Source organism: Heloderma suspectum, chromosome 12, assembly GCF_057233095.1.
Source record: "Heloderma suspectum isolate Gila_16-S chromosome 12, 16-S_ref, whole genome shotgun sequence".
NCBI lineage: Eukaryota > Metazoa > Chordata > Lepidosauria > Squamata > Helodermatidae > Heloderma > Heloderma suspectum.
The window spans coordinates 35,099,693-35,122,922 of record NC_139469.1 but is presented as its reverse complement, the minus strand read 5'-3'; the positions used below and the strand labels follow the sequence as shown (position 1 = coordinate 35,122,922).

General features: G+C 52.3%; 2 protein-coding genes across 6 annotated transcripts in view; one reads left to right on the top strand and one right to left on the bottom strand.

Annotated features, from left to right (window-relative positions):
* Positions 1-1,846: 1,846 nt before the first annotated feature.
* AQP8 (aquaporin 8) overlaps positions 1,847-23,230 on the bottom strand; it is a 51,211-nt gene continuing 29,827 nt past the window's right edge. The window contains exons 2-7 of one of the 4 annotated variants that reach the window (XM_084819079.1): positions 18,883-19,145; positions 17,657-17,783; positions 16,324-16,538; positions 6,661-6,795; positions 2,750-2,853; positions 1,847-2,210 (exon numbers count right to left, since the gene is read on the bottom strand). In XM_084819079.1, the coding sequence (XP_084675205.1) occupies positions 2,805-2,853; positions 6,661-6,795; positions 16,324-16,538; positions 17,657-17,783; positions 18,883-19,133 (777 nt within the window). In that variant the 5' untranslated portion in view covers positions 19,134-19,145 and the 3' untranslated portion in view covers positions 1,847-2,210; positions 2,750-2,804. Of the gene's footprint in view, positions 2,211-2,743; positions 2,854-3,095; positions 6,796-16,323; positions 16,539-17,656; positions 17,784-18,882; positions 19,146-22,549; positions 22,841-23,230 lie in introns of those variants that run through there. The other 3 variants (XM_084819080.1, XM_084819078.1, XM_084819077.1) reach the window with 3 other exon arrangements.
* LOC146336820 (uncharacterized) lies at positions 4,262-22,719 on the top strand. 2 transcript variants are annotated; one of them, XR_014785624.1, is made up of 2 exons: positions 4,262-11,390; positions 20,833-22,719. XR_014785624.1 is itself a non-coding variant. In XM_084819083.1 (2 exons), the coding sequence occupies exons 1-2, from the start codon at positions 4,308-4,310 to the stop codon at positions 20,902-20,904; spliced, it is 579 nt and encodes a 192-aa protein (XP_084675209.1). In that variant the 5' UTR covers positions 4,262-4,307; the 3' UTR covers positions 20,905-22,719. The 2 variants fall into 2 exon arrangements, 1 of the variants encoding a protein (XP_084675209.1); XM_084819083.1 differs by having other exon boundaries at positions 4,262-4,814.

Genomic DNA, 23,230 nt, shown 5'->3' with positions numbered 1-23,230 from the left:
CATGGCCAAAAAAGCTCGAGCAGAGCTGCTCCTTGCTCCCCCTGGGATCTCCCTCAACATGGCAAGTGAAGGCTGGGGGGAGGGGGAGAGAAGGACCTCCTTAATAAATTTGGAAACTGCAGTGGGGGGAAGCATTTTTACACATGAACTGCCAGAGTGCCAGTCCAGTGAAGCTGTTGTCCCAACAGGGAACATGTGATGTGATGAGGACGAATCCCTGGATTCACACCTTCAGCTGTGCATGTGGTGGGGGACGGGGGGGGGGAGCTGCAGCCTTGCTGCTGCCCTCAGCTGTGGTACGGACGGGCATGGCGGGCAGGGGCAGAGATGGGCAGATATATTTTGGTGCCTGACGTGGGAAATCCAAATGGAACTGTGTTTGTAAGCACATGGTATGAAGAGGGATTGCTGACCACTGGCTTCCCTTGAATGGGATAACACAGCCTGCCCCCATAGGCTGACTCTCCCGGCCATTGCTGAGCGTGGGCTGGTTAGTGTTGGCCTTGGGCCATGTGGGGATCGGATGTGGCAACTGGCAAACGAGCACAACTGATTTCCAAAAGAAGCAAACAGTATGTTGCTGATGATGGAGGAGGGAAACAGGCTGAAACTTAATCCAGAAAAGACAGAGGTTCTGTGGACTGGAAGTTGGCAGATCTGGATACTGGTAGGAAATTGGTCCTGGATGGGCTGGCACTCCCCTTCAAGGACCAGGTGTGCAACTTGGACTATGAAGCTCTGCTGAGTTGTGGGTAGTGGCTGTGGTCAGGAGAGCTGTTGACACACTCTGGCTTGTACCCCAGCTGCAACCCCAGCCAGAGCAATCTGGCCTGGCCTCGGTTACCCAGCCATTGATTAACTCCACACTGCATGATGGCAATGCGCTTTATGTGGGGCTGCTTTTGCAAATGGATCAGTAACCACCGCTGGTACACAAGATGGTGCACACATGGTGGTGGGAGCCAGGGAGTCTGAAGACCTAAGGCCAATTTCGTACCAGCTGTACCACCTGCCAGTAAGCTTCTGGGACCAATTCAAAGTGCAAGTAAAAAAGAAGCCCTGAATGGCTTTGGACCACGGACCATGTTATGTGATGGACCATGTTCATCCATATAATCCTGCCCATACATTAAGTTCTTAAGTGCCTGCTGTTAAGATAGCTACATTGGCATGCTTCCTACTGAGGTCCCTCTGGCCTAGTAGTGTCAACACTGAACGGCAGTTGCTCGGCAGGGTCTCAGGCAGGATTCTTTCCCAACAATGCCAGGAGATGCCCTAGATTGGACCTGGGACATTCTGCATGCATTCAGGGGCTCTAATTCTGAGCTAGGACTCCGCCCAAAATTGTTATTCATGTAACTCATGAAAGCTCTCTGCTTTCCCCAGTAGTACAAAATTCTCGGAGTTGCCTTTTCTAGGGTTCATTTCCTCATGAAGAGAGAGTATAAGAGCTATGTGTTGCCTTTGGGAATATCTGTTTATTTGCACATATCCAAGCTGAGTGTGGGGAAGTAGGTAAGTCCGCCTCCCCCCCCCCCACCACACACACACGCGCGCTCTCTTCTTTAAAGTAGCATTGGTTGTCCCCCATCCCCCCAAAGCAGTATTCCCCTGGATTCCTTCCCCACAGACTTTGTTTCCCTCAGTGGCTGCATTCCAGCTGTCAAACTTTCCGTCCAGCTCTGTTTCCTACACCCAAAGCCTGCAGATTTTGTTTTCCTGTAGCTAGTTGCCAGCAGCCACCAAAGGCCATCAACGGTCATTTTAGTATTGCCTGTTAAAGCAACATCTTTAGCTATTAGCTAGGAAGATAAATAATCATCTCACACAGCAACTCAGTAGCACTCCTGTTATGTTATTATACACTTCTTTATTCATATATCAGAACAGACAGATCTTAGCTGTGTCACCTTTCTCCTTGGGGCATTAATAATGGGATTTCTTTCCTGCTCGTTGGCTCCAGGTATCAAGAAAGAGGCGGAAAGTGTCTATTAATGATTGTTCGCTTGTTTGTAGAACTTGTGCACCCACGGTTTTGCTGTGGCCCACTGAGCCAGTCCGTCTGCTGGATTATCTTGATGATGGCCCAAAAACACACATGGACTGACCCACTCCAATCTCAGCCATCAGCCTCAGCCAGTGGGAAAGTTTGCTGAACAATGGCTGGGTTCACACACCATACTCAAGGTCGAGTGTGGGTTGTCATTGACCTGTGGATTGTTGAAATATGAGTTGTGTTGTGTGAACCCAGCCGTGCTAACAAACCATGGTTTGTTAATCACGAGCAATCCACAAAGAGAATCCATGGTTTGCTGTTGGGTTGTTGAATTGTGGGTTGTTCGTGGCTTGTTAGTGCGGCTGAGTTCATACAACACAACAACCCATGGTTGAACCACAACCCACACTCAACCCATACTCAGCCTTGAGTATGGTTTGTTGTGTTGGGTGAACCCAGTCAATGGCTCAGTGTGCTCCCAACTGTCTCTGGGATGACAAGATGGAGGGAGCCCATTGTGGGACAGGTTTAGGTTTGGTTTGGAGGGGACAAGCTGTGGGATGGAGAAGGTGGTTGTGGAACAATGGGAGGCACAGCATGATCATGCCTTTGAGGACAGAGGAAACCCAGAAGTGACCCTTTTGCAGCTGGGCATCTTCCAGCTCAACAAGACACTAAACACACTTGCTGCAGTTTTCTAGTTCTTCATACACACACACACCTTTTCCTTCTGCTTTTAAAATGAAACTTAACTGTGTAGGTGAATTCATTCTCAAGTCCTGCTCAAGTCACACGTTCTGGACTTCATTTAAGCGAGGGTGTAGCCCCAGAACCTGTTCTGAATGCTGAGCTCTAGCCTTGAAATACAGAAAGGGGTAATCATGACCAGAGTGCCTTTAAGCCTGTGCAGAGTGCCCTTCCCGCACTGAGCCCATGCATCTCTCATTTTAAAATGAAGCACCAGCCTGGGGCCTCAGCCCAGAGCGTGTTTGGAGTGCCAAAACAGCCTTAGGATGCATGAAGTAATCATCAAGAAGGGTGTGTCTGGCCCTACTCAGAGCGCACAGAAAGCAACCACCATCTCTATAGGCACCTTTACCCCTTTAACAGCTACGTGGTTGTCCAGTGTCTGAAGCCTGTCCCGTAATTGCATCTCCTTGCTAGGAATTGCTGGATGCCGCCAAATTGCTGCCTGTTGGATAGCCGTTACTGGAGCCTTGCCAGAAGGGGGCTGAAAAAACCACTGGTTGCAAGCAAGCATTGCCAGCATGAGACGGCTGGAGTGAGGGGGCCCACACGCACCCCGGGGCCTCTCTCCCCTAGGAATGCAGGGCCGGGCAAGGGTTTGGCCTGCACCTCCCAGCTTCCCTCACCATTGGCCATGCTGGCGAGGGCTGCTGGGAGTCAGAGGCAAAAGCACTGGGGGGGCCGCAGGCTGCCCACCGCTGCAGTGCAGGGATCACAGCACTGAGGACAGGCCCCTTTGTGGGGAGGAAGCCCCCGCCCCAGTCTTGGGTGCAAAGGGTGGGTGAGAAGGGGCAGGCCCTGGCCCCAGAAGTCAGGGTGGATCCGGGGCTGTGGGGAAGGGGCCTCTCTGCGAGCAAGCCAGGCTCCGCAGCGGCGGCGGCGGCGGCTGCGCACTGGGGGATTTTGAGAACGCAGAAACCACTTGGCGCCGCCAGCCAGGCTGATTCATGGCCCGCTTTCCCGGGCTCGGCTCTGACTCGCCTTATTAGGGCCGCTGCTGCCTCTTCCCAGCAGCTTTTGGCACCAGCAGGGAGGGCGGCGGGGAGGGGGCAGCCCAGGCAGCAGGGCGCCGGGAGAAGCAGCGCTCCTCTGACTGCGTCTCACAGGAGACCCGGCTGGCCGCTGAGGCGGGGGGCCCTGGGCAGGCCTCTCTCTCCCTGGCCGGCGGGAGGGGCTCTTCCCAGCCGGCCCAGAGCAGCATCCGCTGCGGAGCCGAAGCCACCCGGGCGCCGGAGCGGAGACGCCGGCGGCCGGCCGCGCCGGGCGTGGAGCAGCGGCAGCCCCCTCCTGGCGGGCACCGTGAGAAGGCCCAGGGCGCGCGGCGAAGGCCGGTCGGGCGTTCTCCCGCACGAGCGCCCGCGGGGTGGCTGGGGCCCTGCGCAGAGCCCTCGCACGGCTCCAGCCCAGTCCAGCGGCGTCTTGGCGGAGGAGAACTCGCCTCGGAGGCCGCGCCCCGCATCAACGCGGCGGGCATCGCCGGGGTCGCGCGCCCCGGGCGCTCCAGCGCTTTGGGCCAGCAGCCTATCTTGGGAGGAGCCCGTGGGTGTGGGAGCCCGACACCCCGATGGCGCTGAGAAGCCGCCCGCCCCGCCCCGCCCCCGCAGCAGGCACAAACCAGCCCTCCCTTCGCTGCGTCTCAGGGCTCATTCGCACGAGCTGCTCCTCCAGCGCGAGGGCCCCCCGGCCGCGCTGCGCCCCCGCGGCGCTCCGTTCGTGTGAAGGCCGCCCGCGCCCCGCCCGCCGCTGCGCGGGCCTGTGCCACGAGGCGAGGGGCGCCCTCCCCGCGTGGCCCGCAGACCCCGCCGTCCCCGCGCCGGCGCGCAGCGGTCGGGCCCCGCATCTCCGCGGGAGCTCACGGGGCAGCGGCGCGCTGAGCGGCAAGGCGAGAGGCGAACGCGGCGTCCGACGGCGCGGCCCGGGAGCGCGTCTGGGGCAGCCGCCCTGCGTCGGGGGGGGGCGAGGCCGGTGCCGGCGCGCGGCGGGGCGAGCTGCGCCCGGCGCCGGCTCACTTGAGGAACAAGCGCGTCTTCTTATCCCCGACGAGGGACCTGGCGGGATAAAGCGGAGAGCGGTGAGCCCGTCCTGGCGGCGCCACCCCAGGCGGAGGGCGCGAGGATTCGGCCCGGTCCCCTGAGCCACGGGGAATCCGCGCCGCCGCCGCTCCGGAGCAGGCCGGGCCGGGGCGTCCTCTCCGGCCCTGCTCGCGTCCCGCCAGACAGGGCGCGGTCGCAGCCGCAAAGGCCGGGCGCGCGTCCCGCGCCCCCCTCGGACGGCGGGAGCGCCGCGCGGCCGCCCTCCTCCCCGCCGCGCCACGCGGCTGCCCCGGCGGGCGGGCCCGGCCGCCCCGGCGGGGCATGCGGCGACGCGCTCGCTGCCGCTGGCTGCCCGCGCCGCCTGGGCCCGCGGGCTGCGGGGAAGCAGCCGGAGGCGCGCTGCAGGACAGCAGGTGGCGCGCGCCTGTTGAGCGCCTGGCCAGAGGCCACTCGGTGCAGCCGCTGGCCACTGCTCTCTCCACAGGCAGCCGCCCAACAGGTGCAGTGGCACGCGTGGCCCCTGCTGCCAGAGCCATGCAGATCAGCAGTGAAGTCCCGGATGACCAGCGTTGGTGGCCGGGTGTTCCTTAGTGGGGCTGCCAACCTTTGTGTCCTGGTAGCCCACTGAATCACTGTAAGCTGCTTGACAGAGATATGTATTGGCGGAGCCACATCCAGCCAGGGGATGGAGTAACAGAGTGAACCAGCCTCCCTCAGCCTGGTGCCCTTCAGAGGCCTTGAACTACAACTCCCAGCACCGCTGACCATTGGCCATGCTTGCTTGGCCTGATGGGAGCTGTAGTCCAGCAGATCTGGAGGGTCCCAGGTTGGGGGTAGGATGTATCTGTTATTCTTCCGCCCATCATGCAACTTCCTGAAGCACTGGCTGGGGGCAGGGGGGCAGCCAAGAAGGTTAGAGGCCGATGGTCTGTCTGTCCATCTGTCTTTCAGGCCCCCCAGCAATTTCTTTGTTCCTGGGCATTGGTGGATAAGGATCTCTGCCACCCACCCATGCTCTCGCCTGCTGCAGGATGGGTCTTTCGGTGGGTGCAGGGGCCCAGGCCTCTGTGCTACCAGGGCTCGGGGTCCACCTGCAAATCCTTTCTCCCTCTGGCCACTCAAGCCCCACCGAGAGATGCCAGGCTCCTCCGAGCTCCTCTGTGGCCTGGTTGCTGCTGTGATGAATGAGGCAGGCAGTTGGCAGAGGGAGAGCTGGACAAATGGGTCAGCTCAGGCCCCCACGCAAATGTGGACGGGGGAGATGGGGCAGCTGATGCACAAGGTGGCTGGTGTCACACGAGAGCAAAGTAGCAGATCCACGCAGCACCCTCCTCCGGCTGACACGGACTGCAGCCCTGCAGGCGTGATGCCCCTTCGCCAGCTTCCCAGCCTGCTTCCCACAGCAGCCCGCTGGATGCCTCTGGGAGCCTTGTCCTGAGCCAGGCCATCGGACTCAATATTGCCTGCACTTTCCCAGCTCAATGGGGAGATGCCAGGGACTGAACTGGGGTCCTCCTGCGTGCAAAGCAGGGGCTCCACCCCAGGGCCACAGCCCTTCCCAACAAGCAGGGCGCCCCCTCACAACTGGAACACAGCGGTAAACCGCCTCTGAACATGGCGCCTCCATTGACCATTCATGGCTAATAGCTGCTGGCAGCCCCATCTAAGGATGCAAGACGAGGCCTTTTGCTGGGTCAAACCAAAGGCCCAACCAGCCCCGCATCCTTTCTTCCACAGTGGCCAGCCAGATGCCTCCCAGAAGCCCACAAGGCACAGAAAGGCAACAGCTTTCTGCCATGGTTTGCGCCAGTTTCAACCCAACAAGGCCTTTCCCCTCCTGTCATGCTTGTGTCCTCACTTTGGGAAGCGGCCCTGTCCACGCACCTGATCAATGCTCCAACCAGGAGTCCAGCCCCCATGGGGCCTACCCAGTACACCCAGTGGTAGTCCCAGTAGTTTGCAACCACTGCAGGGCCAAATGCTCTGGCCGGGTTCATGCAGGCTCCGGAGACAGCGCCCCTTAATGGTGAAAAAAGGGAGAGCAGGATGTCAGGGTCAGAATAGCTTCCGATGGTCAGCAGCACCGGCGACTGGGGCACAGTGAGCGGTGTGGTCATGGCTAGCGGATGGGCCTCCAAACACCCTGTGGGTTGTTGCCTGTTTCATTGCAAGGCCCCTCCCCGCATTACCGGTAGGCACCTTGTCTTAACTCCATCCTCCGTGACATTCTCTAGGCCAGGCGTGGGCAGCAGATGGGTCTCCAGATGCTTTGGACTTCATTTCCAGCAGCCCTTGACAGCATGGGCACCACCACAAAACAACCAGGGTCACATGACCTCTGCACCCACCGCACTAAGTTGCGATGCGGGCCGGGCGGCTTGTCATCCAAACCCAGTGAGGGTGGTTGGTTGCAGTGGTTTACAAACCACCCAAAACCCATGGCCTGTTTCAGGGTTTGGTGGGTGGTTTGCTAACCCCTGCCCCCCCCCCACGCCCAGTTTGGATGTCACAACAAGCTGTGCCAGCAAGCTCACCTGTTCCTCAGATGGTGGGCAACTTTTGTAGTTTTCCTTTGAACTCCCTGAAGGTATTTCCTTTGTAGACTGTGGGTCACTGACAATTAGCATCTGAATGACCCATTGAATTAAGTGGATTACAAGCCTTGGAACTGAAGTCTCTTGTCTGTGTTTTGATTTGGCTTTTGAAGTTTTACCGCGGGGCCAAAGGGAAACGTGACAGCTTGCCCACCGTCTGAGGAACAGGTGAGCTTGCTGTCCTAACTTAAGGGGTGTGGGGGGATCTGCCTCTATCTCGTGAGGACTCTAAGCACAGCTGTTCCCTCCAGGCCAATTGGGCAGATCGCCTAAACTCTGCCCCTGCCATTTCTCTCTTGTCTCTGCGTCTAGCGTCTAAGAATTCAGGCTCTGCCAGCCCCCCTTCTCTCTGTTAGCTATCTCTCACAGGGATGGGAGAAGAGGGTCCCTCTCCATCCAGCTGTGCCTTTGAAGCTTGAGGAGCGGGCCTATCCATCTCTGTCCAGGCCTGGGAAATTTCCTCCCCCACGTTTTGCAGTTCCTCTTCAGACTTTGAGCTACTCTGCCAGTCGTTCCGCTCAGGGGCAGCCCTGACAGCGGCTTGGCCACCCTGCGCCTGTGCGAACTGGCTCATGGGCTGTTTCAGGGTTGTGGGTGGTTGTTAACCACACCAACCCACCATCACCAGTGGGTCCCACAGTGGGCACCCTCAGCAACAGTATTTGGTGCCTTGAGAAGCACCTTCTGGGGGCTGCCCCACAGCGGTGGATGGCAGGGAAGCGTCTGGAGCCGGCTCCGGATGATTCCGCCTGCTGTGGGCGTCAGCTGCATCGACTGAAGCGCCCAGCACGGCACGCGTTGGGACGTCTCTCAACAACCCTTCAGGTGAGAAGAGCCACTCAGACTGGCCCAGGGCGTGTGGCGTTTGGCAGGAGTGGGCACCTTCAAGAGCACTGTGTGAGAGCGCCCTGCTCTGAACAGGCAGTGCTACATGGCAGGGGAAGCACATCCATCTGTCTGTGGCAGATAAGCCCTTGTGGCTGCAGACTGTCCTGGGCTTGAGCCACAGCCTTGGCTTCTGCTAGCATGGCGCTGATGACTAAACCCTTCAGCATTTCTCAGCATTCTTACTCATTCCTGCCGCAAGCAGCACAAGGAGAGCAAACCCTGCACGCTCGCTGACTGGATCCACAACAGTCTGCTGCATGGGGCAAAGGGCATCGTGTGGGTTCCAGCATGGAGAGAAGCAGGGGAGGCTGGTGGCTCCAATTTCGGTGGGGCAGAGGCTCCATTCTGGGTTTTAGTTACAGCCAGCCAGAAGACTAAAGGGGCTCTCTAAAGTGCTGATCCCTACCCCCAAAATAGGCCCAGCACCTTGGAGAGCTTCTTTAGACTTCTGGCTGGTTGTAACTAAAACCTGGAATGGAATGCCAACCCCACCAATATTGGAGCCACCAGCCTTCTCCCAGAGAGAAGCTTCAGCCAGGACCATTGCCAGATACAGCACCACAGCAGAGGGAGTTTCTACATTAAGCAAGAAACCCGTGAAACCCCACATGCTTTCCGGAGCTTCCTGCTTTTGGTTTCTTTGCGGGATTAGGGAGGGCTCCTTCACACAGCAGACATGTGGTTTGAACTGCGGGAGTGCCTCCCTCCCTGCCTGGCATGTAGGCAAAGGAGCAGGGTATGTGTGTCCTGTTTTCGTAGTTCAGCTCCTGCTGTACTCTTTTTTCGCAGCCCCCAGAAAACCTCTGACATACTTCTGAGCAGACATAAAATGTAAGATTGTGCCATAAGTCTGCAACCCTCAGCACACTTACATGGGAGTAAACCCCATTGAACTAAGTGGGGTGCTCCGGATCAACAGAGGACGTTGCTTCTGAGCTTGGTGGGGTGGGGGATCAGATGTGTCTCCCTTTGTTTCAAGGAGGCATTTTACCCTCTTCTCCAACTGAGAAATGTGCTCAAGCATTGACATGGCAGACTCCTGGGAATTGAGGAAAGTCCTTCCTCAGCAAGACTTGAGCGGAGGCAGGAGTTGCAACTGGAGCGGCAACTTAAGGAGCGCCTCCAGCAACACCAGACAGGCCGCTTAACAAGATCAGCCTCAGATGGCCTTCTCTCTGTCCCATCAGCCAGGACAGCTAGACTGGTGGGGACGAGGGAGAGGGCCTTTTCTGTGGTGGCCCCCACTCTGTGGAACGCCCTCCCTAGGGAACTCCGCCTTGCCCCCTCTTTAATGAGCTTCCGCCATGCATTAAAAACATGGTTGTTCAGGCAGGCATTTGGGGTGGGTTAGGGTATTTTAGAAATGTTTTTACTGTAGAATTTTATTGTTTTAAACTGTTTTATTCTACGCTGTACATCGCCCAGACTGGCTGGGTGACCAGCCAGATGGGCGATTAATAAATTTAATAATAAAATAAATAAAAAATTGGCAGGCAAGTTGTGCCCTTGCACCTGTCAAATCTGCTCCTGCGTGCCCCGCTCCCATCCTCAATGCCTTCTTTCCTGACCGTGCCCCCAACAACTGAAAACAAATGCCCACAGCAGGCGGACACAGTGGTTTCTCCCGCAATTGGAGCATTTCATGGGGAGGTCATGGCACTCCTTTTCCCTGGGCTGGAAAAAATACCAATGATTTGCATTTGGGAAAACATGGGGTAGGCTGGGGAATTTGTGGGAGACACCCTGGAGGGTGACATCTGAAGAGCCTGCAATCTTCCGTGACAAAGCCGTCTCAATAGCAGGATAAAAGCTCAGTGGGATGAACCCCTGAGTTGCTATAACGTTACACCAGCACTGCCACAGCACCCGTGCAACTCCGCCAGCACAAGGACCAAAATGGGTAACAGTGGGGAATTTGGCAGGGATGAGTGGGATGTCATCAGAATCCTACACTCACTCAGAACTCAGTCCTGGCCCCAGTAAGGGCAGAATGTTTCACCCGGGGAAAAGGAAGAGGGAGTTAAAACAGTTCCATTGAGCCCCCTGAAGAGCTAAAACCCATCTCCTCTTGCTTCACCTCCATAGCCAGAACAGAGCAGAGGATTCCAACTCTATCTCCTGCAGCCCATATCTGCATGCCAACAGTGGGATCGAAGCATGTGCCAGCTTGGACACCTGTATCTCAGCTGGCACGTGGCAGCGGGCTATATCCCTCTAGCCTCATATTGTGGAAGCTCAAAAGCAGAGAAGAGGTGGTAGGAACTATGGCAAAAACCCACTGGCAGAAAAAGAGGGCAGTTTGCACAACTATGGGAAGGACATGTTGCTAACACTTCTCTGGATCCTTACGGATACTCCATAGACAAACACCTCAAGATGCCTTCTCCAGCTGGAAATGCAAACTAATTATCTGGGGGAGCGCCCGAATCCTGGGATGAGACTGGCTTTCTGGACTCATCTCAGTCAGGGTTCATGGCAGAACCTCCTTGACTGACCTGGTGGGCAATCATCATCTGGAGCTGAAAGAAGGAGCCCAGCTCAACTCACCCTCCTGGATCTCTTGGTGGCTTTTCATATGATTAACCACCAAACCTTCTGGACTGCCTGACATGGGTGGAAGTTGGGGCATGGCTTGGCAGCAGCTCCATTCCTACCAAATGAGTCAGTGACTGAGGAGCTCTCTGGATGAGTGCTATTCTACTCCCCATGGGCTGCCACAAGGTTCTGCATTGTCCCTGCTAGTTATTAACATCTGTATTCAGCCACTGGGAGAGATTGTCCAGCAGTCTGGAGCACGGTCTCCTCAATACGCTGATGACACCCAACTCTTTTGTTCGTTTTCATCAAATCCAGGAGCAGTGAGTGGTTCCGTCCCCTGAACGGCTGCCGGAACATGGTTACAGGCTGGATGAAGGCTAGCAAGTCAGGGACACCAGTTTTACCTTTCCTGGAGAAGATTACACTTTCCCTACAAGTCAAAGTGTGTCGCTTAGGATTCCTCCTGGACCCTGGTAGCAAGAAGTGACCAGGGCTGTGTTCCACAAGTTTCTGCTGGTCTGCCATTCCTGCCCACCCTGAACCTGTGGGCTTGGATTCTCCACCTATCTGTCAAGCAGGGGAGCTGTCCAGCAGGTAAGTCGCAAGTTCCAGGGAAAGGTTGCTGAGACAACAGGGGAGCTGTCCAGGCCGATAACTGAAGCAGAAGTCTAGCATCAAGGAGCTGTTCCACAAAGATGTTGTACCAGAGACAGCCAGGCAGCAATAATTTCTGGAGCATTCCCAGGTTTTTGAAATGCTGGCTTTCTGCTGCAACACATGCTTCTTCCATTTTACTCTGCTCTTTTAAAGATTTTACTGGTGTTATTGTTTTATTTATTTGTGATTGTTTGTTGTTGTTGTTGTTGTTGTTCAGTCATTAAGTCGTGTCCGACTCTTCGTGACCCCATGGACCATAGCACGCCAGGCCTTCCTGTCCTGCGCTCTCTCCCAGAGCGTGCTCAAGTTCATATTCGTTGCATCGGTGATGCTATCTAGCCATCTCATCCTCTGCCGTCCCCTTCTCCTTTTGCCTTCAGTCTTTCCCAGCATTAGGGTCTTCTCCAGAGAGTTTTCTCTTCGCATTAGGTGGCCAAAATATTTGAGCTTCAGCTTCAGTATCTGTCCTTCCAATGAGCACTCAGGGTTGATTTCCTTTAGGATGGACTGATTTGACCTCCTTGCAGTCCAGGGGACTCGTAAGAGTCTTCTCCAGCACCACAGTTCGAAAGCATCAATTCTTCGGCGCTCAGCCTTCCTGATAGTCCAGCTCTTTGTTTCTTTGCATTGTTCATTTAAGAAGGCCTTCTTGTCTCTCCTTGCTATTCTCTGGAAATCTGCATTCAGTTGGGTATATCTTCCCCTTTCTCCCTTGCTTTTTGCTTCCCTTCTTTCCTCAGCTACTTGTAAAGCCTCATCAGACAACCACTTTTTGTTGTTGTTGTTCAGTCGTTAAGTCATGTCCAACTCTTTGTGACCCCATGGACCATAGCACGCCAGGCCTTCCTGTCCTGCGCTCTCTCCCGGAGCGTGCTCAAGTTCATATTCATTGCATCGGTGATGCTATCTAGCCATCTCATCCTCTGTTGTCCCCTTCTCCTTTTGCCTTCAATCTTTCCCAGCATCAGGGTCTTTTCCAGGGAGTTTTCCCTTCGTATTAGGTGGCCAAAATATTTGAGCTTCAGCTTCAGTATCTGTCCTTCCAATCAGCACTCAGGGTTGATTTCCTTCAACCTGGACTGATGGATGGACTGATTTGACCTCCATGCAGTCCAGGGGACTCGTAAGGGTCTTCTCTAGCACCACAGTTCGAAAGCATCAGTTCTTCGGCGCTCAGCCTTCCTGATAGTCCAGCTCTCACAGCCATACATTACTACTGGGAAAACCATAGCTTTCATTAGATGGACCTTTGTCGGCAAGGTGATGTCACTGCTTCTTACTATGCTGTCTAGGTTTGCCATAGCTTTCCTCCCAAGGAGCAAGCGTCTTTTAATGTCATGGCTACAGTCACTATCTGCCGTGATCTTGGAGCCCAAGAAAATAACATCTGTCACTGCTTCCATTTCTTCCCCTTCTATATGCCAGGAAGTGATGGGGCCAGATGCCATGATCTTCGTTTTGTTAATGTTGAGTTTCAAACCAGCTTTTGCACTCTCCACTTTCACCCTCAACAAGAAGCTCTTTAGATCCTCTTCACTTTCTGCCATTAGGGTGGTATCGTCTTCGTATCTGAGGTTGTTGATAATTCTCCCGGCAAACTTAATTCCGACCTGTGATTCATCCAACCCAGCGTTTCTCATGATGTACTCTGCAAATAAGATAAATAAGCAGGGCGACAATATGCAGCCTTGTTGTACTCCTTTCCCAATTTTGAACCAATCGTTTTGTTCCATGTCTGGTTCTTACAGTTGTTTCTTGACCCTCGTACAGGTTTCTCAGGAGACAGGTAAGGTGGTCTGGTACTCCCATCTCTTTCAGAATTTGCCACAGTTTGTTGTGATCCACACAATCAAAGGCTTTAGTGTAGTCAATGAAGCAGAAATAGATGTTTTTCTGGAATTCTCTTGCTTTCTCCATGATCCAGCAAATGTTGGCGATTTCATCTCTAGTTCCTCTGCCTCTTTGAAACCCAGCTTGTACTCGGTTCACATACTGCTGAAGCCTAGCTTGTAGGATTTTGATCATAACCTTGCTGGCATGTGAAATGAGCGCAATTGTACAGTAGTTTGAACACTCTTTGGCATTGCCCTTCTTTGGAATTGGAATGTAAACTGACCTTTTCCAGTCTTGTGGCCACTGTTGAGTGTTCCAAATGTGTTGGCATGTTGAGTGCAGCACTTTAGCAGCCGCATCTTTTAGGATCTTAAATAGCTCAGCTGGAATACTGTCATCTCTGCTAGCTTTGTTGTCAGTAATGCTTCCTAAGGCCCACTTGACTTCACTCTCTAGGATGTCCGGCCCCAGTTCAGTGACCGCACTATCATGCCTATCAGGGACATTCAGATCTTTCCTGTATAGTTCTTCTGTCTATTCTTTCCACCTCTTCTTAATCTCATCTGCTTCTGTTAGGTCCCTGCCTTCTTTATCCTTTATCATGCCCGTCTTTGCACAAAACGTTCCCTTGAGATCTCCAATTTTCTTGAAGAGATCTCTTGTCTTTCCCATTCTATTGTTTTCGTCCATTTCTTTGCATTGTTAAGAAGGCCTTCTTGTCTCTCCTTGCTATTCTCTGGAACTCTGCATTCAGTTGGATAGATCTTCCCCTTTCTCCCTTGCTTTTCACTTCCCTTCTTTCCTCAGCTACTTGTAAAGCCTCATCAGACAGGCACTTTGCTTTATTGCATTTTTTTTTCTTTGGGGTGGATTTCGTTGCTGCCTCCTGAACAGTGTTACAGACCTCTGTCCATAGTTCCTCAGGCACTCTGTCTATCAGTTCTAATCCCTTAAATCTATTCCTCACCTCCACTGTATATTCATAAGGGATATGATTTAGGTCATACCTGAATGGTTTAGTGGTTTTCCCTACATTTTTAAATTTCAGCCGAAATTTTGCAAGAAGCAGCTCATGATCTGAGCCACAGTCAGCTCCAGGTCTTGTTTTTACTGACTGTGTAGAGCTTCTCCATCTTTGGCTGCAAAGTACATAATCAATCTGATTTCGATATTGACCATCTGGTGATGTCCATGCGTAGAGTCGCCTCTTGTGCTGTTGGAAAAGAGTGTTTGCTATGATCAGCGTGTTCTCTTGGCAAAACTCTATTAGCTTTTGTCTTGCTTCATTTTGTACACCAAGGCCATGCTTGCCTGTTATCTCGGTGATTTCTTGACTTCCTACTTTAGCATTCCAATCCCCTGTGATGAAGAGGACATCTTTTTTTGGTGTTAGTTCTAGAAGGTGTTGTAGGTCTTCATAGAACCAATCAACCTCAGCTTCTTTGGCCTCAGTGGTTGGGGCATAGATTTGAATTACTGTGATGTTGAATGGTTTGCCTTGGATTCATACTGAGATCATTCTATCATTTTTGAGATTGTACCCCAGTACTGCTTTTCCCACCCTTTTGTTGACTATGAGTCCTACTCCATTTCTTCTAAAGGATTCTTGCCCACAGTAGTAGATATAACGGTCACCTGAATTAAATTTGCCCATGCTTGTCCATTTTAGTTCGCTGATTCCCAAGATGTCGATGTTCGATCTTGCCATCTCATGTTTGACCACCTCCAGCTCACCTTGATTCATTGATCTTGCATTCCAGGTTCCTAAACAATATTGTTCTTTACAGCATCGGACTTTCTTTTCTCCACCAGACACATCCACAGCTGAGTGTCCTTTCGGCTTTGGCCCAGCCGCTTCACTCTTTCTGGCGCTACTTGGAAATTCCCTCTGCTCTTCCCCAGTAGTATATTGGACGCCTTCCGACCTGAGGGTCTCATCTTCCGGTGTCATATCTTTTAGCCTTGTGATACGTTCCATGGGGTTTTCTTGGCAAGAATACTGGAGTGGGTTGCCATTTCCTTCTCCGGTGGACCACAGTTTGTGAGAACTCTCTGCCATGACCTGTCCGTCTTGGGTGGCCCTGCATGGCATAGCTTATGGCTTCACTGAGTTACGCAAGCCCCTTCGCCACAACAAGGCAGTGATCCATGAAGGGGATGTGATTGTTAGTCACCCTGAAAATAGTAATACTGAATGGGGATGCAGGAAAAAAATGAATAACTAAGCCTCTGGCTCCAAGCATCCTATGGGAGAGATGGGTGGGGAGATGCAGCTGAGGCCCTGCAGCAGAGCCTTTTGGAATGGCCTCTCCTCTGCTTCAGTTTCACCTCTGCCTGCTGCTCATTTCAAGCTGGCAAAAGGTGCTTCTTGGCAAAGGGAAGAGCAGAGAAAATTCAGATGACTAAATCATTCTAGGGAAAGCAGGCCAAATTGACATTTCTGTATCCACCAAAACCACATTGGCTCCTATTTGCTTTTCCAAGACCTTGAATCATTTCCAGGAATAGTTTGGGAATGGCTGCTTCCCGGGGGCTCCTCCCAGGCCCATAGCTGCTGTGGCCATTTTGTCTCATCAAGACATTTGCCAAATAATTTCTGAATCCTGTTCAAAATAGGAGCCCACAAAGCAGCCTTCTATCAAATCAGACCTCTGGCTGCCTACTCTGGTGTTTTCCTCCCCAAGTGACAGTGGCTCTTGAGCAGAGGATCTTTCCTTTCCCAGCCCAGATAGCTGAGATCTTTTGTTTTTAACTGGAAATGAGTTTTTAAAGGTAAAGCTCCCAAGAACCTCCAGGCATGGCAGAATGCTGGATTAGAACCTGTGAGCCACGTAGCCTAACCAAAACCAAAACGCAACACACATTCCTGGACTAGATGCCAGGGACTGAACCTGCTGCCCTCTGTCTGCAAAGCACTTGCTCTGCCAGTCAGCAGTGGCCTTTTCTCCATTTGGAAAGCACAAACAGAAACAAACCAGTCACATCCTCCCTCTTCCGTTTGGCTGCACAGAATTTGCCAGAATTATGGCCAACTCACCCCGCGAGGATATCCACCAACACAGTGAAGCCAATGCAGAAGGGAGCCAGAGGGGTCTTGGTTTTCTCATTGATAGCTCCCATGCAGACTGTCATGACCAGGAACATGGTCATCAGGATCTCGCCCACTACAGCTGCAGCAAGTTGGTCATCTGATGTGATGGTGGTGAATGCTGCCCCAGTGGCGTTTTCGTACCTTCCAGAGACCGTCATCACCTGCAACAGAGAAGCTCCAAGTTTCATTTCACATGCAGAATGTCTTATAACCTACAAGTATGTGTGAGCATTCTGGGTTTTCCCCAACGTTTTAGTACCATAATGCAGGGTATGAACATCTGCTTTAAGATCACTTGGTTGCTTTGTCACTGGAGGTCTCATGACAGCAGCTGGGCAAACATTTGGTTAGATTTGCTTAGGTAGAGTCAATCCAGGCCTGAGGAAGAGATGGGTGCTTTTAAGGTCACTTCCCACCCTACATCCAAGGGTGCTAATCACTGGAGATGCAGGGAGATGCACTTTCTTCTGTAAAGGTGGAGAGCATGACCTGAACACAGACCTGCAATGTGTGTCCTCCAGCCCAGAGTCCTAGAAGTCAGTTGCTATGACTGGAAGCCACACACAGGACTGTGTGGGGAGGACCACAGCATGGTGGCAGAGCACACATTTTGTGCGTAGAAGCTCCGAAGTTCAATCCCTGGCAGCATCTCCAGAAAAAAAGAATTGGGTAGGAGGTGATGGGAAAGTCCTTTGCCTCGTGGGAGAGATGCTGCCAGGCAGAGCGCAACGTCCTGGACTAGACGGACAGGGAGTCTGAGCTGGTTTGGGGCAGCTTCCTGTGTTCCTTGGATCTGCATGTGGCTTGGTCTCTGTTCCGCATGGATCAGATACAGCAACCACCATTAGCAAGCGTGGGGAGACCTGAAATAACCAGAGGTTTGTCTCCTTCCAGCCCAAGAAACCAGCTTCCCATATCTGGTTATCCTTCTGCAGATGTGACCAAGCATAATACCATCGATCTACTGAATGGTTTGGTGGGCAAAGAGGGTTGGTATGGACAAGGAAATAAAAACCAAGCAGCAACCAAGGAGTGCATTTTTCTGAATGCATGGATAACATTCAGGTTCAACTCCTGTTTTTTTCAGCGGGGCTTGCATGGAAGACCTTCCTGGAAGACTGTGCTCTGCAGGTCAGGTAGATCCATCTGCTACTCTGCGGCCCAACATCTGCTACTGGCTCCATTTATGGCAAAGACACTCCATCCCAAGAAGCAAAACCCCTTGCCTCAGCTAAAGCTGCCCTCCCCCTCCTCTCTCCTTCCTGATTGCCAGTCCTACCTTGGCGAGACCGGCTCCAATCAGCCCACCACACAGCTGGGAGATCCAGTATGGAATGACCATCACCATGTTCAGCCCACCAATGAGCCATGCCCCTAGGGACACCGCAGGGTTATAATGGCCACCGCTGCAGCAAAGGGTGAGAAAGAGGCAGTCATTAGAAGAAACAACCAGGGTGTGTCGGCATGCTGTGGGGAAGAAAAGTGCTGGCTTTTTAGGAGTGTGCCTAAAAAGGAGAAAAGAGCCCAAAGATTTGACCCTGAGAAGAGAAGGGAATGAAGGCAGAGCATAAAGATGCAGGCAGGGAGGGAGAGGTGGCTGATGAGTAATGCATCCCCCCCACCCTGTCAACCAATATAAAAGCCATGTTGCAGACTTGCCTATTAAAAGCCCTGTTTTCCTGACAAACCGTGGGAGCAAAAGAACTGTTTTGCCTAAAACATATTCCCACTTGGAATAACTGTAGGCCACAGAATTAGGATTGTTCGCATACAAGAAAGCCTTAGGAAAGCCACTCTCTCGAGTCTCAGTCCCCTGTCCACAATACTGGGGATAATAATACTGACTTTACATTACAGGGTTGTTGTTGGGATTACCACCAGATAATCCACATGAAGCACTTTAAACACCTGAAAGTGCTATACAAACACGAATGATTGTCATCATTATGATTATTAGCAGCAGCAGCACCTTCTTTTGCTAGGAAACAAACAGGAGGTCCTGTAGGACAAAGGGACTGAACCTTGCTGGTATCTCTGCGGTTTGGAAGGTGGTGGTGGCCGGTCTCCACCCCTCCTGTTTGGAAGCCCGAGCGTCACACTTCTCTACACTAACCCATGGGCCATTCCACGAGCCAACAAGCAGATGAAGAGAAAAATGATTCACAAACTGCAGATGGCAGCACAAAAGGTTGCCAGAGACCTGACTGGAACTGTGGCTTGTGTGTTCTATTCATCCAGGAGAGTGAAGTTTAAGGGCAAATCCCACCTGCTCCAAATGGCCCCTTTGCAAAAATATGACACACAGTGGGCAATTCCCCCTTCTAGCTGGGGACCAGGACACCTCAGCAAGGACAGACACTGCCCCCCCAGTCCTCACTGGCAGACGCGGGTCTCCATCTCTTGTCCCTTCAGGATCTGACTGGCTCCTTCGCCTTGCTGCTGGATCCCTTGGAACTGAGCCCCGCTGCTGGCCCCCTTTGAGCCACCGTTCCCACCCTCCTTCACCTGATGTTCCCCAGGACAGCAATGGTGAGCCCCAGCGCCAGTCCGTGGGCCAGGGCCGGCTGCAGCCTCCCGGCGCCCTCCGAGTTCTCGATGACTGAAGCACAGCCAATGAAGATGAAGAAGGCCGAGCCCAGCAGCTCCGCGATGCAAGGCTGGAGGTACCGCTCATACCAGTGGGGCTTGGGGGGGCTGCAGCGGCCATCCATCTCCATCTCCTTGATTGACATCCCTCCAAATTCCACGTCCGACATGCCTGCGCAAACCTGGAAGACAAGATTCATTTCTTGGTGCCCAGCCAGCACCTTGCGAATGCTGCCAGGTCAGGTGAACTGAGAGTTACCCTGGAACATGACAATGGAGTCTTAAATCTGGCCGCACCTGTCATTCCCATGGGCACTGTGTTCCAAACTTGGGGCAAGGACTTGGCAATGCTGCACCCCCATTGTTCTCTCACCCACCTGCTGCGGAGGAGACGTGCAGCCTCCAGTGAGGGAAAGGGAAACCCGATACAGGCCCACTTCAAGACACAATGATCGCCTTGATTGATCAGGCCAAGGTCCGTCTCAGCCAGCTTCGTCTCTGTGAGAGCAGCCAGACACGTGATTCTGGGAGCTCCCAGGCAGAGGCTGCTGATTTGGCTCATTGCCGAGGATGGAGGTGGGGGGGTCACCCAGGCCAGCCTGGGCTTGTTTACCACATCCTCCCAATGGCACCATTTAGGGAGGTCTGTCAGATCACAGGCGATTGTGCCTCAGGAGCACACGAGCATTTCTAGGCAACTCACTTGTTCTACACACTGAGTGACCGCTGTGACAAACTATTAAAATGGGGCTCTGTCCCAAATGCGCACGCCAAAGGCACAAATCCCTTTCCTTAACAAACGAGGGGTGAGGATTGTTACCTCCAATGATAACGTTGCCACTGTTATGCAGAAGTATAAGCAAACCAGAGCAAAAGCTAATAAAATGCACTGTTTTTTTAAAAAAAAATGCTCTTGAATGTATGCAAAAGTGGATCTTTCGACGTTGCTGAGAACATTGCCCCAAGCCGCTGGCCAGTCTCTGCCCCTGCATTTTCCAGCCATTGCTGCTGGAAGCTCCCCAGCAGGGTGGAAATGGGCAGACGGGGCCTGCGGAGATACAGAGCCGCGTGTGGGGTGCAAGGCAGAGCACGGGCTCATCACCTCACCTGCCGTCTAGGATAACTAGGCCAGGTGTGAGGGCTTGAATCTCTGGGACCAGTGCCAGCTCCAGATCTTTGGGGACTTTGGACAAGATGACCACAGTAAGCCACTGCCACGTTGCCCTTTCCCTTGGAGCCCAATCCACACCACTGCTCAGAGGGAGGGAGGGAGGGCCAGGCAAGGGGAGTTTGCTTCTCCTCCACCTCCCTCTTGTCATTGCTCGCATGCCTGGACAGAGTGGACAAACAGCAGCAGGGGAGATGTGGGGTGGGGTCTGCACTGGGCCACAGCAGGTGCTGGATGCCAACCACAGACAGCCCTGGCATAGACTCAGCTGGTTTGTGGGGGGGGGGGTGTATGCAACAGCTTCTTTGGCGCTGTGAAATCAGGGAGAACTAGCTCCTTCACAGGCCCCGTTGAGATGAATGGAAGCAGCCAACAACAGCTGCCATGTAATTGCTGCTCTGAAGTCCCTTTTGATGATGGCAGCTCATCATTTTGTTTGTTTCCTGAGCAACAAGCCACCTCTCTGCAGCTTCAACGCATTTCCTTTTGGTGCTTGACTTGATCTCTGTCCTCCGTATAACAGATCTGCATGGAGAAAGCTTTACAAGCAACCAATTTGCTAAACGCTGCAGATTTAAAATGCAAAATAGTGCCCTCTGCTGCAGTTAGCAATCCATGTACCCCCACTTTATTTGAGGGAGCTTCCAAACAGGGGGCGGGGGGGGGCTTCTGCAGCTCTTCCATGTTCTTCTTCTCAACAGGTTTTCTACAGTAAGAAGAGAGGCGGAGAAAGCAGTGGGAAGACACAGGAGAGTTACAGTGGAACGCGATGACATCTGGACCCCCTGTAAAATTCCATGAATGGAGCAGGGTGATGGCACAGTGAATGCCTCATCTGGGAGAACCCCCAAGTGCAGCTTTGCCTACAACACTGTGAACTGGAAGGCAGGGTCTGGGATGTAGTGCCACGTTACAAGTGAGGGAAGCCAAAGAAGTCATGCAGATGAGCTTGGTCACCTATATTACCTTGCCAAGTGGTAAGGTGAGCTTTACCATGCATCAAGTGCAAATGTGCAATGAGATGTGTGATGCATAATATGGATGTTTGATGAAGCTAATTTTGGGCGGGCTTCATTCTGTACTGTGACCAACATGCTGAAGATTATTTTCCAACAACTAAATGATTTGTGCTGTTTAGTCAGCCCAAACTGTTACTTTCATGGACAGCCTGATCCTATCTATGTTTAGACATTCAGAAATAAATCACACCGATTTCAATGGGCCGTATTCCTAAAACATCATCTGTCTGTACCAACATACAGTACTATCTGGTGCTTTATTAACCAGGTAGTTGCTAAGTTAAAAGCAAGACAGCTCAACATTCAGTATAAAATATTTTGAGATTGTAGCAAGCCTTGCTTTAGAGCAATGATTGCAATGGAGCCAAATATTATGTGCCAAAAGTGTTGATCTCTTTTTGGAACAGGGATATGTTGGCAAGCCTTTGAGTTGCCCATGTCCTGCCTAGGCAGATGTCAAAGAGAGCTCACAGGCATCTCTGTAGTGAACAATACCCCCCCCCCCAACACACACACACATCTCATCCTCCTACCTAGGAATTACTGGCCGAAATTTTTGAATGTATATTTCCCATTACGGCCCACCCCACCCCCATGATGTATGTGGCTGGGCTGGAGGGTTGTTTAAAACAATAGTACCAAGTACTGGATCAGGTATATTAAAAGTTAATATCATTTCCACAAAAGCTGAGCAGCCCTTGACATATTTAAAAGTGTTCTTTGCTAATGTAATGAAAATTGTAAGTAATGAAAATTGGAATTCAGATCTGGATTTCAAAATGTATGCCCATTGTGAGCTGAGGTGTGTGTGTTAAACATAGTTTTTAGTTCTACTCATATCCCAACTGAAAATAAGCGATCTTCCTATTCTGCCCAAGGAAGAGTTCTGTGTCACTCAAAAGCTTGCATATTCTTTTGTCAACTGAGAAGCTGATCCATTCAAAGACATCCAAAGGCAGGTCCTGAGAGATGCCTACTCGCTCTAACTCGGCTTGTCTTTTGGCAGGCAGGAAAACAAAAGTTTATTTCAGCAAGCTTTCCAATCAGACTGTATAAAGGTTTACTGAGGCAGCTACTCGTTTTTTAAAACCTCTATTGTGATTGTTAAAGAGGTGTTAAAATTTCTCTTGGTTTAAAGAGTTGTTTTGGTTATTCTTTGTTAGCCACTAAGTATTCTGAAGGAACAGCAAGAATAGAAATGCTTCAAAAAAAATAGATGAAACAAATAAAAGAATCCTCCGATCTGCTCGTGACTCTCCTGGGTCTTGACTGTCCTTTATTGCAGCCCTTTAAAACAAAAACCCTCCTCCTCGTCTTCCTCCTCCTGCTACGCTCTCCAGCATACTTATGCTGCGAAGGTGCTGTGGCAGAAGCAGCCCCCAGCCCCACTGGGACTCACCTGAGGGACTCCCTGCCCAGCTCGCACAGTCTGGCTGTTTCTTCCAGGTGAAATGCCTGCCAAGCCACCAGAAGGTCGCTCTTGCGGAATGGCCCTCCTCTGCTGTGGGGAAAGGTTTACTTATCTCAGGGGAATACTGGCACGCTCCCTCCTTGAACTGTGGCATACGACAAGTATATATATATATATGGGGAGTGGAGTGGAGCTAGGCTATTCCAAAAAAATGCAGTAAACGCTGAAGGGGAGGGGGTGTTCCAGCTGACTGAGGAACAAAAACTCTTTATCTGGGCGGTTCTATGGTTCAAGGCTTTGTTTCACAAGCCTGAGCCAAGTTGCGTTGCCAGCCTAGGGTGAAGTGCAGAGTGCAAAACTGCCAAGGCGGCGGTGGGGGGAGGGCCAGAGGGTGAAGTAGCATTTCCCTGCAGTACTTCTCAAGGCATGGGTACTTTTTGATAGGTGCACCGTGCACATGTGAAGAAGAGAGTGCTGTTGAGTATGTACAAAGTGCCTTCACCAGTGCCTTTCACCAACTATGAAAGATCTATCCAGGCCTTCCTTGGAATTACTAGGACACAGTCCAGAACCCATTCTCAATGTCACAGAATGAGTGAAGTACTGATAAAGAAGATGGTGCCCCAGAGCATGTACAGTGTGTCTTTCCTTCTGCACTGAGAAACTGCA